General features: G+C 38.9%; 1 protein-coding gene across 1 annotated transcript in view; it reads left to right on the forward strand.

Annotated features, from left to right (window-relative positions):
• Positions 1-24,016, forward strand: part of dab1a (DAB adaptor protein 1a) — a 118,610-nt gene that overhangs the window by 43,588 nt on the left and 51,006 nt on the right. Inside the window, exon 3 of the mRNA XM_059340817.1 lies at positions 21,686-21,825. Coding sequence (XP_059196800.1) covers positions 21,686-21,825 — 140 coding nt within the window. The remainder of the gene's footprint in view (positions 1-21,685; positions 21,826-24,016) is intronic.

A 24,016-nucleotide genomic window follows, 5' to 3' on the forward strand; every position in this document is an offset into this window, starting at 1 on the left:
TCCAAAAGGTCAAAGGTCAACTTCACTGATCATAACGTTCAATGAAAAAATACTTTCCTGCCCGTTATTTAACGCAGTAACTCAGGTAGAGAAGGGGAGATTGTGATTATATTTCACATTTAGACTGATACTGACTTGGAGACATTAATCTTGGGTTTCCACCTTGAAGCTGATATTCTGAGCTGCTGAGTTGAAGCATTGCCTTTTTAGAACTTGTAGCCTCTTTGCAGCAACTTCTATATTTAAAGCATCATTTACTGGCTGAGATGGAGGCAAACAACCTAGGGGTGGGCGATATGGCCCTAAAGGATTATCAAAATATTTCAGGGCATTTTTTGCGATAACGATATTCTTGACAATATTAAAAAAAATACTGAAAAATATAAAGAAAATATGATTGTTTAGTCCGTATAAATAAATAAAAAATGTAGAACAAAATAAAAATCAATCATAAATCTAAAACGTAGTGTAAAGTGCAAATCTCAACAGTTACCAAATACAAAAAATGTTACTTTTGTCTCTTGAGTATTAGCAAAAACTGTAATTTAGACTGAATATTCCTGTTATTTTTAGGGTAATTGTGTCATTCATTCACACTTCATGGTATTTCTCCATTAACTTTACATGAAAATGTTATATTTTTACAGCAAAACTGTGTGTTTCCTACAGTTTATGACAGTAAAAGTTAAAGTTTTGTGCTATTCTTTGATTTACGGTAGATTTACGGTTGACGTTAGTGCTTGACAGCGTCAATAAAAACTTGAAATGAAAGTCGACTTTATGGCAGAATAGTTGTATTTTGCATTTTGCATAAGACTGTACAGTTGATAAAATGTACTGTGTGTATGTTTGATCTTCTTTCTTAACTTGTGAATTAATCAAACAACCTTCCCAACGTGTTGCAAACACTTTTTGTGACTGATCCACAAGCATGTATTTAGCCTTTCACATGCTATTTGCGTCCCTGTCTATTTATTGCAACCTTGAAGTCATGCAAAATGATTCGACTCCAGTTAGATGCCTCCAGTGGATGTCTGTTAATTAGTGTAAATGTTAGTTTTTTAAAAAGAAACACATTTTGATATTCTTTATGATCAATAAAACATAGAGTTGACAGCCTGCCAGTGCAAACACTTTTATGTGCGTGTCAAATTAGAACAGCGAGCCAATTTGACATTTGAGCCCAACAGCAGCAGACAGTTTTGTCTCCACTTAAAACTTTTACATCTCAGCGCCCACCTTGTTAATGAAGTACGATGAACCGTGGACGCCTGACTCTAGGGAATCTTTGAATCGTATTTCTCACTTTCACCGTGCTTGCAAAATCATTCTGACATCCCAATCGTCGGATTTCAACAACCCCGCATGTTTTATCAAACGTAGTGTAATTAATATAATTACAGATTACACTTAAGCTGTTACAGCATGCCTAATGAACGTATGCTCTGCTTTTTGCTGAACCCTCAAGAGGTTCTCTAGTCAAAACAGGGTATGGCATTGGTCCGTTAACAAGCTGGCATAGAGACAGCAGAGTTTTATTTTACAGTAGTCTTACTTAGTTAAGTTGTGTAACATAGAGAAGCAAAACCGTCTACAGTATTTATCCACAACTGATGCTGTGTGAAGTCATTTTTCTTCAGTGGCTCCATTCTGACAAAACAAAACAAAAATCATGAATAGCAGCTCAAAATAGTGAAATCTCACCGTATAAACTGCTAATTTTGGCAAATCTCTGAAGCTGGCTCTGTGCCCGTATTGTTGTTCAATATCTGTGGACATTATCAGGGTTGTGAATGAATATTTCAGGCCAGCAAAATGTTGGAAAATTGCAGCTCTTGTTGCTAAGTCTGTCTACCCCAGCAGCCAGTTTGGCTGGTAACCAGCAATCATTTGGATCCTTTGAATCTTATTAATTCCTACTTGTAAACACAACAACGCTGACGTTTGTATTTTGGGGATTTATCGCCCAGACGTAGAAGTTTCCTCCTTTTCTATTTGCAGTATAGTATCCGTAACATCATTAAATGTTGAAATAAAAACAACCGCTGATGCGTGTCAGTCTTTCATGATGTGACACTGAATATGATTACAAGTTATAATAACTTCCGCTGCTGTCAACACACGCAGTCAACTGTCATCACCACTCTGAAAAATCACAACTCTCCCACAATGGGATCTGGCTGAGGATGTGTGGGAGTGTGTTTCTACACTGTAGCTGGCAGCCAATGGCATGAAAAGAGTGGTTAAGGGTTATAGCTGTGCAGCTGTTAGCCTTTGTGTGTGTGTGAATGTGTGTGTGGATTTGAGTGGGTGTGTGTTTGCTCGTCTCTGGTGTGCGATTAGCAAACACATTATCTTCTTCGTGTGGATATTATGCACACATCCAGTCTATCTGGCACAATCACCGAAGCCATTTACTCTGATATCTTTCCCCGGGGAATCTTAGAGCACAAACAACAGTATTTTGAGTGTGTGTGTGTGTGTGTGTGGCGCATGTGTTCGTGTGTGTGCCTTCTATGAGAGGTAATCAGATCTGTTCCCTCCAATCAGACAGAGATTGAATTGAACTGGCTGTCTGCTGTTGTGGTTGTCAATGGAGGCCAGTAGCGGATAGGGGGAAGACAACAACCACACTCAGTAGCAGATAGTGGCACACACTTTTGATACGTGGCACTAAAACTATATTTAGAGATAACTGGCTCCACTCCGTCCTCTCCTGCTATCCCCTGCCCTTCTCTTCCATCAGTTTATTTCTGGAAAAGTAGTGATCTATCCATCCTGCTGTCTACTCTTCCACCAGTCTGTGCCCTCATCCTGCGCATCTATTTATCCATCAACTTTTTTTCAGCACTATAATAACTTTGAAGGGCAGGTAAGGCTGCTGAGATGTGATCAGGCATCACTCAGCGAAGCCACATCTTCTTTCTGTGCAGCAGCTCCAATGACACACTCTCCTGCCCCTATTCCAGAGTGTTAAAAAAGCTTCATCCAAGCTTTCAAATGTGACCGAACCGAATAAGCATTCAAAACGCCTGACTCAGAGAGAAAATGTATATCGGTGAAAGCCTTTTTATTTGCTTTCCTGAGTCTTGGACCATGTTTGTGTGTGTGTGTGTGTGTGTGTGTGTGTGTGTGGCTGTGGTGGCTTGTGTACTCTGTGATCCTCTCAGTATGTTCAGCTTAGTCCTCTCCTGCACACTAGTTGGTATGGCTTTGCCCACCGCATCACTAACTACAGTCTCCATAGCAACAGTTTGCTCCCTGCTCATAATTTGCACAAAAGGAAAACGTCCCAATGTCACACACGGGCTCTAATAGAGGCCTGTACTTTCACCCTGCTGTGCTGTTTGAAGGACTGTGCGTTGAAAGGACATTTCTCATTTGTTAGATGTTGACAGGCTGCTGTTTTCTATTTCCGTTTTTTCATAACATACGAACAGAACACTCTGTACAGAGCTGATTGAAGTCACCTCAGTACCATGAGTTACAGCAAATTATGTAGTGTTTATTTTTTTATATCTCTTGTCAAGCAAATTATATTCAATTACTACATATTTTAATATTTGAAGTTGCTTTATAAGTCAATTCACGATTAATTTAAATGTAGCAATAGAAATGCACCTTTTAACCTCATCATGCTGGGCTAACTTCCTGTTCTTCATTTGGGGTTCAGTGGCAGTAACCCAAAGTCAAGGATCCTTCCTTGGTCGGGTCCTCCAGAGGCGAGGTCAGAATCCTTCCTATCACTGTAATAACGAACCTGGTCTCACAGGAATCCGTGAAATAGCCACGGATGCGCTTAACTCAAAATCCGTGGAATAGCCACGGAATAACTCAAATTTCCGTGAAACTGACATGGATTTCGCTACAATGCAAGTTAATGACAGTCATATCCCGTGGCTATTCCATGGATATTTTTTCCTATTGGTTTGTTCCAACTCACGTGACTTTCAAGGTCCTGGCGGTCAGAACAAAAAACATGGCGGACAGTTCTCTCATTTTTAGTGAAAAAATCAATATTTTGACTTAGTTTCTGCATAAAAATGGATTTTGATCACATTTCTAGTGAGAAATATGTTTCATTTTCTAAATATTCACTCAGTGAATGTACATAATCACTTTATATGTTGGAATAGCCACGGGATATGACTGTCATTAACTTGCATTGTAGCGAAATCCGTGTCAGTTTCACAGAAATTTGAGTGATTCCGTGGCTATTCCACGGATTTTGAGTTAAGCAAATCCGTGGCTATTTCACAGATTCCTGTGAGACCAGGTTGGTAATAACACACAAATGGAGCAGCCTTCTGAGTGTGCAGGTGTGCGTCATTGCATAATTGGACGTCCTGCTTAAATTCAACGCAGCAATTTTAAAACCAGTTCATCACATGGATGTGGCTTTAAGGCTGAATCTCCACGATTTAGCAAGTACTCTACTTATGATATTAGTCATCAGTAATAGCCAGTTCATTGCAGTGATGGCATTTCTTGAGTCTCAACCTCACTAAATGAGCTGCTGTGACCTCTAATAATCACAGCCTCGTGAAACTTTACAACCACAAACTAGAGACCTAGAACATTCAGAAGATGTGCAGCTTTCCTAGGTTATTGACAATAAGGGTTTTTTCAACAGTTTGTAGAACAGTAGAACAGAAGTTTCAGAAATTGCTGAAAATACAGAAATCTCCAAAATGACCAAAGTTTTTTAACCCAAATCTCAGCATGGATTCCAAAGGTCCTTGCATATTGATGTAATATTCTGTAGGTTTTCTCTGACCATTTTTATCCGTTCTTGATATGAATAAAATTGCATTATTGAGCACCAAATGTGTGTAGCAAATGGTGTCAACCCAAAAATTGCTGCAACAACTTAGGGGACATAGTTGAACATGGAGTGGACTTTAGAAAGCGTCCCCTAATGTTATGACCCTTTATTCACCATAATAGGCTTCAATAAATAAATAATCAATGCATTAAGTCATTTTAATTAGATGTTTTTGGCCAGAACAACTTGACACTCAGTGCTGAGCTGCGTCTCAAATGAATCTTCAGGTTCACTTTCAGAAGATGTTCACCACTTCTATGTGGCATTTATTGTTGACCTGCTATCTCCCCCTAAACATCCACTGCCCACAACCACCAAAAAGGTATTTGAACAATAACAGGATATAGATTGCTGGCCCCTGAATTGAACCAAATCGAAGTTGTACCGCAGGAGACTGTGATATCGACATATATTGTATGGGTGTCCAATGAATCAATCTAATATCACATTGTGATGAAACCCACAATTTTCCCCCTAATGAAACATTGTATAGGTGTTTTCTCATAACTCCACAAAACGTTCCTCGAATTCAAAATTCCAGCTCAAAGCACCAACATCATTTCTCTTTCTTTTTCTTTTTGTCAGCTTGAAGATTGCTCTGTGTTCTACTGGTCAAAGTCAGGGCCGTTATGGAGGAAGAAAAAATGAAACAAGCTTGTCTTAATGTCTGGAGGTTGCAAGTCGTGTAGCTATAAAGCAGAAATGAGTGACCATCCAACACTCAGCAGATCGTCCACTGTGGAGACAGACACTGTGGAGTTTTCTTTTTCCCTTTCCACCTTTGCTTTTGTCCTTTTCATCAGTTTGTTACATCTGACTCAAACATCTGCGTCAGGCAGCAAGAAATAAAACAATTTCTCTGCCTGATATGTCTAACCCTTTACTTATAGCCTATATTCTCTATACTGTATCAAATAAAAATGGCTGAAAAAGTATTAAATAAAAATTTCTCCCTTTCTTTGTACTGATTTTTCAAAACAGACTACAGCAGATCTTTATTCTGTAATTTAACAGAATAAAACTACCAATTTAATTTCAGTTGGACTTGAAGGATAATGATGATAGTACATGAAGAGATGGGAGAGTTAGACAGAGAGAAACACAACAGATGGCAGAGCCTCAATTTCCTTTTCATGCTCTGTGATGTTCTTCACTTTTCCTTTGCTCCATCCCTCTATTCCAGGACCCCGGCTGAGTGAATGAAGGGAAGGGGTTCATTACACAAGATGAGACACAGAAAGATAGAGAGGGGAAGGACAACAACTTCAAGTGGTTCCATATTTTGGCGGAGATGACAGACATGAGGGAGGGCTTTGTTCTGGCACACTCGCCTTGGCTTGAAAGGAGCACTGCTGTGTTTTGAGGAGTTACCTGTGTTTCCTAATGCTTTGAAAGACGGGGGCCTCTTGTGTTTGACAGTCACACACACACACACACACCTATGTACATAAACACACACACACACACACACACACACACACACACACACACACACACTATTTAGTGTGTTCAAACTCAGAGACACTTCTGACTGAAAAGTGTCAAAACGATTTGTTTCCTAAATCCCGCAGTCTGTGTGAACAGGAGGTGTTCCTGTGTGTATGTGTGTGTGTGTGTGTGTGTGTGTGTGTATATGTGTGTGTTTCTCTTTGTGTGTCTGTTTCTCTGTGGGTGTATGCGTGTGTTTGTGTGTGTGTGTGTGTCTGTGTGTGTGTGTGTGTGTGTGTGTGTGTGTGTGTGTGTGTGTGTATTAGGTGAGGGATGAAGAAGAATGACAAGGACAAAGTGTGATGATGTGCTTTTTGTACTTCTGATGACAGAAATATTCGGTGGAATCTCACAATAGAGGGCAGTTCTTCTTTTGCAGCACGATATGAACATTTATGCAGAGGTGGAATTGAGCATATGTGTGTGTGTGTGTGTGTGTGTGTGTGTGTGTGTGTGTGTGTGTGTTTGTATGTGTATGTGAATGAGTGGCAGCTGAGGGGTGACCGACAGTGCAGTCCGTGGGGGGAAACCGCTTCAGCGTTGCATGACAGGATGCTAGCGGCTTGTTTACACAGCCCACTCTCTGATACCCTGTCAGAGCCCAGAACACACACAGCTGCACCCACAAACACACGCACATGGCACACGCACATGGCACACACACACACACACACACACACACACACATACACACAAATGCACACAGACACAGTTACATGCACACTCACAGGCCATGTTTCCCTTCGTTAGTGAGACCAATTACCTTGTAATTAAAGCCAGGGCGAGAAACGAGCTTTAGCACCAACAGCCGGGATGCTGGGATGCTGGGCGGAGGAGCAAGGGAGGATGAGAGAGTTCACAGGATCCGGAGTGGCCTCATGCTAGCAGAGCTATTGTTGGCTTCTTATTAAATGGGGAGAACATAGAAAAGGATGAGATGAAATGAAAGGCTAGAGGAGATGATTAAACCCTATTCCTCTATAGAACATGCTGTGTTGTTGTATGTTTGTGTTCGATGAAATTCATTTCCTCAGATGAAAACATGATGAACTGGGCGGCGGTGGTCACCTAGTCATAATCTACAGCACGCTGCTGTACGTACAGCTTCATTCTGCAGCATTAACTGAGTGCTTTTTCCACATTATAGAATATGTCTTGTTATGGTGAAAATAACAAACAAAACCCACTAAGTATACAGGCACGCAGCAGGGGAGTGGGGCTGTTTCGCTCCTTTGTGCTGAAAAAGCTTCAAGTATTTCCTAATATTCTACTTCACTGCATTCCAGTAAGAGAGCGATGTTATTAACTCTTGCCATGATAGTCGTGCACACTCACAAAATCCTCAGTGGGTTTGTGGCTGGAAACAAAGATCAATGCAAAGAAAAATAACAAGCATAAAACTCATCCAGGCCCATGGTGAGTGTGTGCCTATATAAGACAACAGCTCTTTATTTACAGCTCGATACAGCAAAATCTGTGTGCTGGAGCTGGGAGATCTAAGGTAAAAAAGTAACTTTTAAGCATTCCATAAATGATCAATATATCTGCACTGCACTGCACCATTCTTTAAAGTTCTGTTAAAACCAAAAACGTTTATCAGTAACCAGAAGATTGAGCATATATATTTACTTGAAGTTGTTTTCCTGCTTCTTCCTGAACATTTTAAGGTGTTGTTCTTTCAATTCCCAGTTGCATAATATTACAGACAACTGCATCATGGCCTTAACCCATAAGAACCCAGAGCCAGTAATCCCTATGGGGGATATACCACAGACCAAGTGGACCTTATGATATATCTTATTTTTAAATGAATAAACTAGACACCTTTTCTGCTGACAGAAACACAAATTTGCCTTTTTCTTTGCATCTCCACCACATATATAAAAATTGTGACTTTAAGAGTAATGTTAGACAACAAATTCCATTTCAGATTTGTTTTTAAGTAACAAAATAATAATAAATCAAGAATAAATAAATATAAATAACACTGCCTTATTGGACGACTTCTCAACAAGCTACTGTAGCTGTAGGGTACTAAAAAACACACTTATTTACTTACTTAAACATACATGAACATTACTAGAACATTTAAAATGTTTGTGACACCCATGTCAACGTGGGTTCTTATGGGTTAAAAATACTGAGTTGTGTAAGATCCAAGAACTGTCTGTTTTTGCAGTCAACCTGCAAATTTCCCCCTAACAATTATTCTACATTTAGATATAAATGTGGATTTCATAATGTTTATTGGATGTAAAGATTTAGTGATGAATCATCTGTAAAGGTGTGTTTCCTCCACTCTGCATCTGTGAAGCAGCTGTGAGAAGAAGCTGTGTTTAACCACCACATGAAACTAGCCACCATGTTTAGCTGTATTGACTGAAGCTAATAGCCAGAAGTCAGCACTGCACAGCAATCCATTAAAGCTGGCATTAGTAACCCAGTGGCGCTAAACAATGATGCCGCAGTAGGAGAGCAGTAGTAATATGAACATAGATCATGCACAGATTTTGCACTGATATGACAATGCAAAAGTCCTCTGAGGCTACTTTCTGAAACAAATAACTCAATTTAATATTATTAACCAGATAACTGAGAAAATAAAGATAAAATAAATCTCTAAATAACTATCAATACCGTATGTTCCGTGTCAGTCAATTGCTGACAGTTAAAATCAAGAATAAATTAGGATAAATAAATAGCTGACATCAAATCTTAATTACCTCAATCAGTGTTTCTGCTTTATAAATTGTGTTAAAAGAAGACGTTTCTTATGGACTTTTAATATGAGGGTAAAATATCATACTGAAACCTTTTTTTATGTTAATTCTATTGACCTACAGGACTTTACTTTCTACTTAACCCATTAAAGCCGGGAAATCAGATATGTCGTTTTGTAGTATTTGTAGTTTTTTTCCACCTATTTTCAGTCTCTTGGCCAATGAAATGCATCAGAATACATATGGGAGTGTCGCAATGCAACATGGGACTTTTCCAGAACTTTGAAATCATGGCGGGAGGCACTTCTGTTGAATTTCCTGAAAGGAAAGGTTTTAGGGGGTTATTTTAAAATCGCCCAGAGGTTTTACAGGCATTTTTTCCAGGCGTTTTAGGCCTAAATGGGTTAAAGCCGTTTAAATCACACATTATTCCTGTGCTGTCAAATGCTATAAAAAAGTTTTTGAAAACAGAGATGTGACTCTTCCTCCAACTCCTTCTATTGCAGGTTAAACGTTTCCTCTGTCTGCTCTTTTAAAGTGACCTTGACAGGGTGTGGGTCCTTCTGTGCGTGGCTAAGCGTGTGTAACGGGATGATAATGGGCAGTGTGTTGCGTGTGTCCCTGATGTTTTTTTTGTTTTTCAGTGCTAATGTTTCTCTGCCACTGAGGATAGCTCTGGATGCCCCCAGGACACACATGCGTGCACGCACACTCTCAGGTCTCTGGCTGTGCCGCTGTCATCCAGGTCAGAGCAGCGGGCGGCGGGCGGGGCGATGGCGCTGGGGGAAACAGAAATGGAGAGAAAAGGAAAGTTATGATGAGAGGAAACTAGAATTGCACATCTCTCTGTGATAAACGCATCTGGATACACAGGTTACGATAAGATTAAAAAACGATATACTTTTATTACAGACCGATTTGATACAAATCAATACAGTGTAAGAACGATATAATTTTATTTGATTCTACTGTTAATATTTGTTGTAGATATTTTATAGTGTGTTTCTCACAAGTTTTGGTAACACTTTACAATAACCATCATTTATAAATGGTAAACAGATTTATTAATGGTTAATCATAATTTATAAAACATATATAGGCCATTTAGAATGGTAAATACATCATTTATTAATGTTTAACTAACAACATCATTTATAAATGGCAAATAAATGGTATCTTAATGTAAGTTTATCGTAACTTACATTGCTACCATTAACAAACAATTACATTTTAATTGCACTCATTTTAACATTTTTAACACCATGTTAAGTATGTTAATGATTTTGAAATGATTCATATTCCTTTAAGAAATTGTTTTTCTGAGAAAATTATTACATTATCAGGACTTGTGAAATGAAGGCTAATCCGATAATGTAATAACCTCCCATTAATGTTATACTTTATTACATTATTGGTAAAAAGTGTATTACATTATTGGGAAATGCACTTTATTACATTATCGGGAATTTATTACATTATCAGGTTCTACAAGGATGAAAAAATAAGAGACTTGTGAGAGACCGGAGAGACCCATGGAGTTGCGGGAGAACCGTTTCGCGGGCAGCTTCAGTTCTCGCAATGTTTAACAGATGCCGACGCAAACTGTGAGTGTGTGAAGCCGCCAACCGATTCCAAATCTCGCGATACCCGATCCATGACTCTACAACCAATTAATCCAGTAATTCATGGCTGATTCGTATGGATTGAGGAGGCTGCTACCGATGCAGCCGTATCTCTCACTTGTTAAACCGAATATCCGGTCGCATCGGTTTATCGTCCACAAGCCTGGAGGAAACACACTTTGAGATTGTTCAAAAGTCCCACTTTAGTTCAGCTCTAAATCTTAATTTAATGATCAACCACTGAAGCATCTTCATTTGCACAAAACAACAGCAGTCATGTTGCAAATAAGACAGAAAAAATGCACCTCAGCAAACCCACAGCACTCATTTATTTGATGAGTGGCAACAGTACTTTATAATCTCATTTTACACCCGGCGTTTCACTTCAGCAGCTACGGCTATGTTTTTGTTACACGCGCATATGCGTGCACTCAGTCAAGTGTGAGCTTTTGTGTGCCAAATCAATCGGCCAGAATGAAGCGTGAGCAGAAGGGGAAACTTGTTGTTTTCTTGGCACATGCTGTTTGTGGGTTTAAAAGAGTCTGTGTGAGAGTGGGTATGAGTGAGTGCTTCATCTGAACGAGTCTGTGATAGGTAAAGAAAGCACAAAAAGCGCACACGCACACACATTCGACGGCGGGGTTTAGAAGCAGGATTAATTGGAGAGTAACTGCCGGGTTCCCTCATGTACTGTTGAGTGTTTGTTGGGAACCATCCCAGCTGTAGTTAAGAGCCTCTGGGTGCTTCTTCATCTGAAGCACAGTGAAACAGGCTCACTTTACCAGGCACTGCAAACAATACAGGCCTGCTGAAAATAAGCAGGGGCGTCAGCTTTTGGTGCCACTTACATCACTTCTGACGAGATCAGATGTTCTCCAGAAATGAGGAAGATGCTGTTTCCTATACAGGTGCATCTCAATGAATTAGAATATCATAGAAAAGTTGATTTATGTCAGTAATTCTATTCAAAAGTGGAAATAAATCAGAACAAATCAAACTTTATTTATATAGCGCTTTTCATACATAAAAATGCAACACAAAGTGCTTCTTTTTTTTTTTAACTCAAATTTTATTAATTTTTGGTATAAAACAATAGAAAACACAGCTCAGTGTCAGTGGGGTACATGTTCTTAGAAATAACACTCAAATGTCTCTGATATCAGAATTTTCGGTGGTGTCTCTGTATTGTGATTTGTAGTCTGTCCACTTTTCACATTTCTTGTCGAATTTTGCATGCTGGAGTCTCAATATATATGTGAGTCCTTCCATGTTGAGAATCTCTTCAACTGTGTCCAGCCAGTTCCTCAGAGTGGGAGGTTCCTCCCTATACCATTTCCGGGTGATTGCCTTCTTCGCCGCAGCCAATAGAATTTTAACCAGATATACGTCTTCATATTGTACATTTTCCCTCGTCAGATTACACAGATATAATATCTCACATGTCTTTGTTAGTTCATATCCCAATATTGTTTTCAATTTTACCCACACATCATTCCAATAATTTCTCATTTCCTTACATTCCCAAAAAACATGACTGTGACCCACATTTTGCTCCCCACACCGTCTCCAGCATGTTTGTTGTGTAGTTAAAAATTTGCTCTTTGTTTTGGGCGTAATAAAGAACCTGATAACACAAAGTGCTTTACAAAAAATAAGAATAAAAACAGACAATAAAAATGACAAAACCCACACCTCCCTCCCCCACATACACATCTGTATGTATACATACACAAACACACACTCAGACTCACACACAGCACATATTGATTGAATATGAAAATAACACATTATATAGATCCATTAGACACAGAATGAAACATTTAATGTCTTAATTTATGTTATTTCTTCTAATTATAATGATTATGGCTTAAATTTAATGAAGACCTAAAATTCAGTGTCTCAATTTTTTTACTATTACAAAAGACCAATTTTAAAGAGTATGTTTAATATGGAAATGTTGGCCTCTGAAAAGTATGTCCATATATATGACTCAATACTTGGTTGGGGCTATTTGACTTGAATTTCTGGAAATCGACTTTTCCATCATATTCTAATGTATGAATGAATGCTTTATTTCGGTTACAAAAAAACAAAACAAAGACAACAAAATAAAATCATGTTTTTACAAAAGAATCCATCAGACAGCAACCGAAAAAGGAATAGGCTGAAGCCCCACTAAGGGGGCTTATTTTTGCCTCTCCTGTACTATCTACATGTATACACTATATACATTACAATGCGTATTGAGATGCTCCTGTACACTGAGCTGCTACATGTCTCACTCACTCTCAGTCGTTGGCCTCAAACTAACAGCCAAAGTCTCTTTTGTCTAATGAAATTAATGAACTGGGCTGTTCTGCGTTATTGGCCTTACAATTAAAGCCCTCTGCACTTGGCTTCAATCTTCAGCCTGGATGATCAGCGTGCAGTTGGATAGAGAGAAACTGCACCATTGAAGATCACCCTGAAAACCTGCGCAGGTCATCTAAAGCGTGTTCGGACACTTTAACATCAGCAGGAAAATTATGATCTGTTCAACTGGAACTGTATGAGTGACGAGGTCATCGATTAGCAAGCAAATGAGATGGGAACAAATGAGCTTTTTTTGTGGATAGGAAGTAAGACGGAGTGACTGTCGATTTTTCTACAAGAGAAGGGGATATTCCAGGTTAATACAGCAATTTTTAGATATTTTATTTCTGTCAATGCTAATTTATGCATGGAATGTTATGTGTAGGTATGTATTTCTCTGGAAGTATAGTCAATAATCATTATAAATAACATCAATAACATTAATAACATAATGAAATCCTGCCCTGATTAACAGCGTTTCAGATGCACTAACTTTTGGTTCTACCCCCCCCCCCCCAAAAAAAAAAAAAAAAAATTAATTGCAAACTCTTTTATTTTATAATTTTATTTTATTTTTTTACTTTTAACGATAAAAAATGCTGCGATGTTGCTAGAAAACAAAACAAAAACAATACAAACAGACAGTCACACACTGCAGATGGGTGAGTACAATATCCAGTTAATATTCAGTATATAAAAAAAAGTTGTAATGCATCAACATGTAATTTTCTGAATTGATTTCACTGAAAAATGAGTGACTACTCACTATGACCAAGAGTGCTTGAAGCTAACTGTAAGTCCCCTATCAGCTCTGTCAGTTTTAGGCCTTTCTTTACATTATTCCAGGAAGAACAAGCAGTGTATTTAAAAGCTTTAATGCCTCGGTCTGTTCTAACCCTCTGGGACCAACATCTGTAGAATATCGCAGGAGGCATTGATTTTAGTTTTTACACATTTATGTACACAGATAAGAAAGAACCAGCCCAGGGAGGGGTTTATATATGAAAAACCAACCTATGCCAAAGTACAGACCCTGGGTTTTTCATACCGCAGCAATGACTTGGGTGAACATGTTATCATAACTAATAGAAATTATTGATAATCTTACAAAAACATGGGATAAGTCAGACCTGGGCATTGGGGTGGCCCGCGGGCCACATCCGGCCCGTTGGCTGTCCTTATCCGGCCCGTGTGAGGTTACCCAGAAATTAGAAATTAATACAACTGCAGTGCTTTTATTTTGAAGGTGGTCTATGTATATCTGCCTGCATGCAGACCCACCTGCAAAGAAACTCATTTCACAAGATACACTGAGTTACCTCGGTACCTTGTCAAAAACACGTATTGCTTTTTGCATAAAGTTAATAAATTACTGATTTACTGCATAACATGAATGACGGTCGACTCTTTACTTGACAGTTCACAAGATTTATTTAAAATCGTATCTCCATGAAAATAAAATAAGACATTCTTTGGTCACCTTGTGAATCCACCGTAAGAGCTACGAGGTGGGAAAACAATAACAAACATTAACATTAGCACTTGAGCAAACAAGCACTTTTACTATAGTTAAGACAACAAATATAGCTACTCATATACATGACAGAAGAAAATTAACTTTAACAAACCTTGTGTCCTGTCAGCCACTATAGAAGCCTTTTCGATACTTTATATCAACTTTATGTGAATTACTACGCACTCGTTATTATTTACCGTTCGTTTTTAATTTAACCGTTCCACTTGTTATTTCCTGTCACCACCTTTCATAATAAAAGCACCCGTTTCACACTGGACGGCACCTTTTCAAAATAAAACATCACAACATTATAAAACACCTAGAAAATTTACAAGCATGAAAAACAAGCTATATAATACAAAAATACCAATAGGAACCTTGCTAAAGGTCATTTACACTTGTGTTTAAAATAAATGGATACTATAAATACTTTTTACTGCTATATTTGATTTATTCCACATTAACAGTCTTATCATAACATGTATTCTTATCAGTAGCAGCTCAAAACCAGATAATTTACTGTATTTTATAAAGCGATTAAATTAATATTGAGCAGAATTTAGTTCAGAGTTTTGGTCCGGCCCCCGCAAACTTTGTGGTATTGGTCATGTGGCCCCTTGGGAAAATTAACTGCCCATCCCTGGTATAAATTGTAGTAATCTAGTAATTGCAGTGTCATGAGAAAATGTAATTAATAATGTAATTACATGTAAGCATGGGCAAAGTTGAAGAGTCATGCAGAAAGAGAGCGGTTGGGGCTTTTATTGTGGAGCAGAGGAGGGTGAAAGGGGAACGAGTCGGGAGAGTAATGGAGGGGCAGATGGTTACAGTTGCCAGGGGCGATGCTAGGGGCTTCCCCCAAGGGCTCCACGTACTGTACCAGCAGTCACCTGCCATCTTTCACCTGTGGAAGCCTGTATGTGTGTGTGTGAGAGTGAGAGAAGAGAGTCGGGGGGTTCTGCCTGTCATAACGCTCTAATCCTGAGTGACATTTATCCAGCGGAGGCCTCGCTCATTCATCCATCCATCACATTCTATTCCTCCTTTCCATCCTTTTGCTCTGCGCTTTATGTCCTTCCCTCCCTCTCTGCTTGTTGCTTCAGACAGACAGACAGTCAGACTGAGTCTGCATACCAAGTACTCACACACACACACACACACACACACAAATATAAATATACACTGTTAGGTATTATCAGCTTTACTGTAGCCCAGAGAGCTGAATTCCCGATATTACTACTACTGTGTGTGTGTGTGTGTGTGTGTGTGTGTGTGTGTGTTCTTGTACTACCTACATAGTGAGGACCGGAACATGTTTTTAACCAACAGAGTGAGGACATTTTTGCAAAGTGAGGACATTTTGGCCGGTCCTCACTTCTTTAAGGGCTTTTTTGGATTTAAGACTTTGTTTTAGGGTTAAGGTTACAAAAAAATGATAATTAACGGAAAGTGTATTGTGTGGTTACAAAACTAACTAAAAATACCTACAATTAAAGTGAAAAGGTATTTCGTTTTCGTCTTCGTCAACTTTTTTTCATACATAATGAAGATGGATAAGGCAAAGGAAATAAAGGCAAAATTTACTGTGACCTCTTTTAAGCTCCCACCCAACAAATACCCCATTATAAAAAAACTAAAACTAACACTAAAACTAATAAAAACTAAACTAAAACTAAAGCATTTCGAAATATAAATACTAAACTAAAACTAGCAAACTCACTCTAAAAACGATTTAAAACTAACTGAATTTGAAAACAAAAATTCACAACGAAATTAAAACTAAAACTAATGAAAAATCCAAAACTATTATAACCTTGGCAGGGAATTCACTGTTCCAATGAGGGTCCTCACAAAGATAGAAGTACAAGAATGTGTGTGTGTGTGTGTGTGTGTGTATGTGTGTGTGTGTGTGTGTGTGTGTGTGTGTGTGTGTGTGTGTATGTGTGTGTGTGTGTGTGTGTGTGTGTGTGTGTGTGTGTGTGTGTCTGTGTGTGGTCTTAAATGTTTAGATGTGAGTAGAAGTTTGTATTTGTGAATAAGTGTAAAAGAAAGAGTGTGTGTGCACATGTGGAGCCGCCATCACTGATGCACCGCTAGATCCTTTCATTAGTGTTATGGCATGGTGTTAGGTGGAGTGTATGAACGTGTGTTATTGTTTCTGATGATAGAGGAAGATGTTAACCGTGTGTGTGTGTGTGTGTGTGTGTGTGGCAGCCATGGTAGATGAAACGGAAGATTCTTTCATTAGTTGTGTTTGAAGCTCAGCAGGGTCACAGCAATAACAGACGTTTATTTACAGCAGGATGAATTCTTCCACTGCTGCCACACACACACACACACACACACACACACACACACACATATGCACTTTCATGGAACATGGTCCCAAAAGCTAATAATATGAAGCACTCAGCAGGAGGAGAGAACCCTGGACCCCCCTCTGACCCTTTTCTCTCTTTCTTCCCCTCTTGGCCTTTCCAGACTCCTCTCTCCCTCTCTGTGTTTCTCTCCCTCTGTGAGCTAAGTACAGCAGTAGTAATGGTGATGGATGCAGATGGACGGGGCAGGTCTTAAATGTCAAACTCCAAATGAAAACCGCTGTTTGAGTGAGACAAAAGCAGCTGGACACATCCAGTGTTATTTAACACACACATTTACATACAGTACATACGCTCCCAGATGACTTCCTGCTGTTCCATTTGTATGTTGCATTTACAGTCAGATTGTTTTTTTGGCTGCAACCCAACATTAAAGTTAGCCTGTGGAGTTTTTTTTCACTAGTAGCACTCTGGAGCAATGCTTTTATGAGAGAGTCCCTCTTTGTTTTGTGCACAAGGATACACACACACACACACACACACACACACACACAAACACACACGCATGCAGCTTTCTGGTGATCAACACATTGGGCGAGAAGCAATATACAAACCAATTTCCTGTTATTTTTGTTCTTATCCCCATTTGTTGATATTTTTGTCCATATCCATTGACTTTAGGGATTCAGTTCTAGTTCTAGTTCTTTTAGCTCATTTTTAACGAGTTATTTGTTGATATTATCCCAAGATAAGAAAAGAAACTACTGTTTTTCACAGTCCGTAAATTGCTTGTCCAACATTAGAAAACAAACGTATTTACATTCAGAAATGTCATTCTTTTTTTTTTAAACACCTAATGTCACATAATCAAATTCAACTTATTTTCTATTGTAGAGTATTATATTTAGATATTAGATTATTGATTGTTTTGGCTGGGTTTTTGGATTTTCCCATAACACTAGTACTGATGCTGGAAAATCACATTTACTTTGTTTTGTCGATTTTTACTCCTGCTGAAGTTTTTGTTCTTTCAGCCTTTCAGTGGTGTCACTCCTCCAATTGTTGGGCATGTGCACGTAACATAATATTCAATTATGACACATGAGATTGGGTGGTTAAGAAAGTTTGATGCATCTGGTTAGGACTTCTCTTATTTTGCCTTTAAAATATAGTTAAGAGAAGTAAAATTGAAATGAAAGTTGCTGCAAGAGGGCCCTATCTGTCGTCAACACGCTAACAAATGTAGCCATTTGTTAACAAAGTCAATGAAAAAAGAAGTGGACAAAAAAAAAAATCAACTTTGCAAAGGAAAGAAATGCACTCAACACATTTGGCGGATTTGCAAATAATAGTAATAATAATAATGTTTGTTTACATGAAAACTCCACAGGGCGACTTTAATGCTGGTTGTTGGCGAGACAAAAACGTAGAATATTAAATGAAAGTTTCCTGCTTTGTTTTCTCCAGCAGTCAGACGGATTCAGAGCTGTTGTTTTTCTTGACAGAAGGCTCATGTTTGGCTGTGAAAGATGCAGCCGTGGCATGTTTCATGTTATTTACGCAGGGGAGAGAGGAGGCAGGTCATCAGAGCTGCTCAGCACACTTGTTTATATGTTCTCGCCTATATGCACATTTCACGGGACTGTTTCAAGTTTAATGAAGGCAATATTTAAATGTCTTCAAACATCTCTGCGTCAAACAGAAAAATCCTCTGGTGATTTAATCGCTTACTCTCATCTCAGCCCAACTGAGACGTGACACAATAGAGAGCTACTCTCTTCCAAAGTAAGGACAGATGTTCTTCAGCTCTTTTGTCTCTTAAGACTTTGAGGCAGACAGTCATGATTTACTCTAAGTAGGACTGTGACTGAGTGTGTGTCTGCTCAATGATTCAGAGGAATGAGCTCATCCACACCGTGTTTATGTGTGTCTCTGTGTAGGTGTTGTTGTTGTTGTTGTTTTTTTGTCAATGGAGGACAAAGTGAAGTGTTTTTGTCTAGTGTGCCCATTTTATCTTCTAATGGGACAAAGGTTTTTCTCGGAAACATGATCTCTGGCAGCCTTGGACTTTCAAAATATTATTAATTAATGAATAATTGGTAACACTTTACAATAACCAACTAAATAATGTTTATAGATGGTTTATAGACCAATTATTAACCATTTACAAAGTGCTTTACATATTTAATCGTTAAATGTTTTCAACCAATTTCTTAAAGGTATATGAGTCATTTCAAAATCATTAACATACTTAATATGGAGTTAAAAATATTAAAATGGGTGCAGCTAAAACCGTTTATAAACAATTAATTATAATTTAATTGTTTGTTAATGGTAAAGTAACTATAAACTTACATTAATAGACATGTTTATAAATGAATATACCATCTATTTGCCATTTATACATGATTAAGTTTGTTAAACATTAATAAATTATGTATTTACCATTCTAAATGGTCTATAAACAGTTTATAAATGATGATTAAACATTAATAAACTATCTGTTTGTGTTACCTAATAATTCTATATCAGGTTTTCATATTGCAGGGATATTCACACAAGCTACATACAAGATACAGACATTATTTTTCTAATAATGAGGCCTTTTGTTGCCTTAAACGTCCTTGTCCTCGGACATGTTGTCCTTTAGAATCCTGCTTAATAAGATTTATTTCAGGGGATGCACATGAAGCATTTAAAGGAATGTTTTATCCACAAAATGATCATTTCTGTATAAATTAATTATCTCATGTCACCTTAAATTCTTGGTGAAAATGTTGTTTTTCTTTTGCATTCCTCCAGGATAAATCCTTGATGAATTGAAGTAAATGGGAGCTGCATTTAATAGCAGCAAATTATATCCAAACATTGGTTTATAGCATCTCAAGCACCTTGTGCACTGTAAGCTGAGTCTCATTTATCCTACTCACAAGCACAAGCATGAGACTGTTTATTCAGAAGAGTTTTCAATAATAAGATATTATCAAAAATGTATGGTTTGGGAAGCCATACAACAGTTGTTTGGTATAGTTTACTGTTGTTAAAAATGCAACCGCTACCCAGGCATTGGCACACTTATTCCTAAATGTGTATAAGTATGGAACCTCTCAGTTTTTTTTTTTGATTTCCAAGGGCCGTTATCAAAGGTCGCAGACAAAAATTCTATCAAATCAAACAGTACATAAAAATATGTTTCAGAAAATATTTGAGGTGAGAAATAACCAACATGGTCTCACAGGAATCCGTGAAATAGCCACGGATTCGCTTAACTCAAAATCCGTGGAATAGCCACGGAATCACTCAAATTTCCGTGAAACTGACACGGATTTCGCTACAATGCAAGTTAATGACATATGTCATATCCCGTAGCATCCAACATACAAAGTGATTATGTACATTCACTGAGTGAATATATAGAAAACAAAACATACATTTCTCGCTAGAAATGTGATCAAAATCCATTTTTATGCAGAAACTAAGTCAAAATATTGATTTTTTCACAAAAAATTAGAGAACTGTCCGCCATGTTTTTTGTTCTGACCGCTGGGACCTTGAAAGTCATGTGACTTGGAACAAACCAATAGGAAAATAGGAAAATATCCATGGAATAGCCACGGGCTATGACTGTCATCAACTTGCATTGTAGCGAAATCCGTGTCAGTTTCAAGGAAATTTGAGTTATTCCGTGGCTATTCCACAGACTTTGAGTTAAGCGAATCTGTGGCTATTTCACGGATTCCTGTGAGACCAGGTTCAAAAAAATATATTGAATTAAACTTTATGGGTGAAGCATTCCTTTAAAAATTGGCATATTTGTGTGTGTTGAGCAGACGAAGGTGATTGGGTGGAGCTGGTTAAAGGGCTGGTTTCTACCACACTGCAGTGCTGTAGGGACTCTGTGTGAATGGAGGGAGTGTGAAAGAACGAAGAGAGGAGGAGTGGGACCTTTCCATCACTCCAAGTATGACCTTCCAAGAGTCACGCTGTTATAGAGTACAGAACTAATGCCTCAATATATTATCTGAATATGCTGCATTATCATTATGCCTCTCCCTCTCACTATCGCTCTCTCAGTCTTTCCGTCACATATACACACTCAGAGACACACACAGATGCAGGAGTGTTTCCCCTATACAATATTTGATGATGAAATATTTGCGCACTGCAGGTCAGATAGAGAAACAGAATGGGAAAAAGATGGAGAGGGGAAAGTAAGTTTCACCTTTTGAGTGGCTCTTTTTCTCTCCCTCTCTCTTTTTGCTGTGCATTGTGTGTGAAGAGGTAGTCACTTTAGGATGTAACATACACACTTCCTGGACAAGTGCAAGGTCAACACACATGCATGCACACAATGCCGACAACCAGGCACACAATAGAGGGTGAGGAGAGAGGGAGACGGGGGAGATAAGAGCAAAATGTCACACAGGAGAAAACAGCCGGAGAGAGGAGAGTCCCAGTTTTAACTCTAATCCCGCCGAATTCTCATCGATTCACGTGTCTGAGTGTATTGACTGGTGCCATTCATATGATACCACAGCTCAATGCTCACTAGCCTCTGATCTCAGTCACATAACAAGATGTTGCCAGTATCAGTAGCTTTGACCTGCACTATGGTTGTTGTTTTTTTTGTAAGATTACTGTCAAAGTCTTCTGTGGTGCATGTGATTGATGATCCCGAGGTAATTGCACCGGGCTGAGGTAGATGGAGGTCCTTGACTGGAAGATGTACTGTAGACTTCACAGTGTGTGTGTGTGTGTGTGTGTGTGTGTGTGTGTGTGTGTGTGTGTGTGCGTGTGTGTGTGTGTGCGTGTGTGTGTGTGTGTGTGTGTGTGTGTGTATGCAGGGCAGGATCGCAGCGAGGCGACTCTCATCAGGCGTTTTAAGGGCGATGGCGTCCGCTACAAGGCCAAGCTCATCGGCCTGGACGAGGTCACCGCCGCCCGCGGAGACAAACTCTGCCAGGACTCGATGATGAAGCTCAAGGTAAGGACAGTCTCTCTCTTCTTCTTCTCTTTTCTGTCTGTTGATGTGTCTTAAATTAAGATTTTACTTGCTCTTTTGATATACTGCTTAAAGATAGCCTGGCTAACACCAGACTAATCACAAATGAGATGTAGTCTGGAAACTGTTCATTTCTCCTTAGAGGAGGTGTGGTTTACGATCCTCCAGAGCCTTTTATTGGGCGCTTAGAATGTCTATCAAAAGCGTCTGTAGGTAGCTCTTAGCCAATCAGATCAGTTATACCAGATGACGTATGTAGAGCAACAGAAATTGATGTTTGTTGTGTGTGTGTCTGTGAGAGAGTGTTGCTTGCTGCTTTGCTTCTCCAGTTCTCGCTATCTGCAAGATTATTTATTTTCACGCTTTATTCCCCCTCATGTCATTCAGCCACAGGCGTTACGGTAGCGTAACGCTACCGCTATTAGCCCCGCTACTGTAACGCCGGTGATCTCGCTACGAGCCGGGGGACAGCGGAGCCGCTGAGAGACCTTTCGCCTTTCAACTTTCACTCTAAACTATTTAAAACACCATCTACAGCTAAAGAGAGTTTCGCGTCTGCTGCAGCCATGTTGGATCCGTAAGAAAACTACAAGCTCCCAAGTGCCGAGTAGTACGCGTCATCGTCTCGCCGTCCCTCCCCGCTCTGTGATTGGATCCCTAAAACAGGGCTAAGAAACTGCCATGGTTGCCAGACCGCCTCGAGGTTCGAAATGAAATTCGAGCGTGCAAGGCAGTCTGGGTATACCCAGGCTAGCTTAAAGAGACAGTTCAAGCCAAAATCAAAATTACAGATTTTTTTCCTTGTACCTTTAGTGCTTTTTAATGTGCCTTCTCACCAATATCAGTGGTGGAATGTAACTAAGTACATTTACTCAGTTTTGAGGTACTTTACTTGAATATTTTATAATTTGTAGAATGTAGAATGTACATTTTACTCCACTGCATTTAGCCCAGAGCTGTAGTTACTAAAGGTCAAGATTTAACATAAAAAACATGATAAATTTATCAATCAATCAATCAATCAATCAATCAATCAATCAATCAATCAATCAATCAGACTTTTTGTGTATAGCTTTTCATACAAGAGAAGTGTAACACAAAGTGCTTCACATAAAAAAGGAGAAAATAATACCACTACTAATAATAATAAAACATAGAAACAAGCAAACATTGCACTTTGGTCCTTGCTGCTTTCTGATAAAATTCTGCTCATTATGACCTATTAGTAAAGCTGGTAAGCTAGTTTAGACTTAGTAGGCTGTTTTATCGTCATTGTAAGGCTTGAAATAAGGTTTGTGGCTCCATTACAACCTATTTTTCCCTTTTTTCGGCCAACAGTGGCTCTTTTGCCCATAAAGGTTGCCCACCCCCGGTCTAGATTGATAAATAGCACTAAAGGTTAGAGGACAAATGTGTCACTTTGATTTGGGGTGAACTGTCCCTTTAAATCTTGCAGCAAGAAATGACATAGGCCTAGTTGAACATGGACATACAGACGCATTAAGTTCCATGACCCACAAAAAACACTGAGCATCAATAGCCAACACTGTTGTCACTCCATAAATAGTTTTTCAACTTCATGCATATTCTAATGCCCAACTTTTAAATATGCATGTTTTTTGCATTGCAGCACAACAGCGCCTGTGTGTGTGTGTGCGCATGTGCAGTTTGTTGCATTTTTTTCCTATGCAATTTAGTAGAGGAGAAGAAAGGAGGAAGATGGGGAAAAAATTAGGATGTTTTAATTTATAGGCAGAGGGATGATGAGTGCAGGAAGACGTGAGGAGGTTAGCCATATGGAAGAGAAGGGAATCGGGGTGAATGTCTCATTTGCAAGGACAGGAACAATTAGAGGGAAAGGTAGACAGATGGGGCAGTTAGCAGAGGAGGGAAGGCATATAGGAGGGAGATCATTTGGATGATAGGTGAGAGAGAGATGAGAGGGGATAAAGATGAGGAGAAATAAGTCATTTATTTATTCATTTATAACTAAAGTACTAAAGAAAGAGCTGATATGCTGCAGTGTGCACGACGAACACAGTTCTGCTGTTACTGTACACACACTTCATACTAGGGCTGAGCCATATGGCCCTAAAAGATTTTCACAATATTTCAGGGTATTTTTGCGATAACGATATTCTTGACGATATGAAAACATACTGAAAAATATATA

This window comes from Centropristis striata, chromosome 9 (assembly GCF_030273125.1).
Source record: "Centropristis striata isolate RG_2023a ecotype Rhode Island chromosome 9, C.striata_1.0, whole genome shotgun sequence".
Lineage (NCBI taxonomy): Eukaryota > Metazoa > Chordata > Actinopteri > Perciformes > Serranidae > Centropristis > Centropristis striata.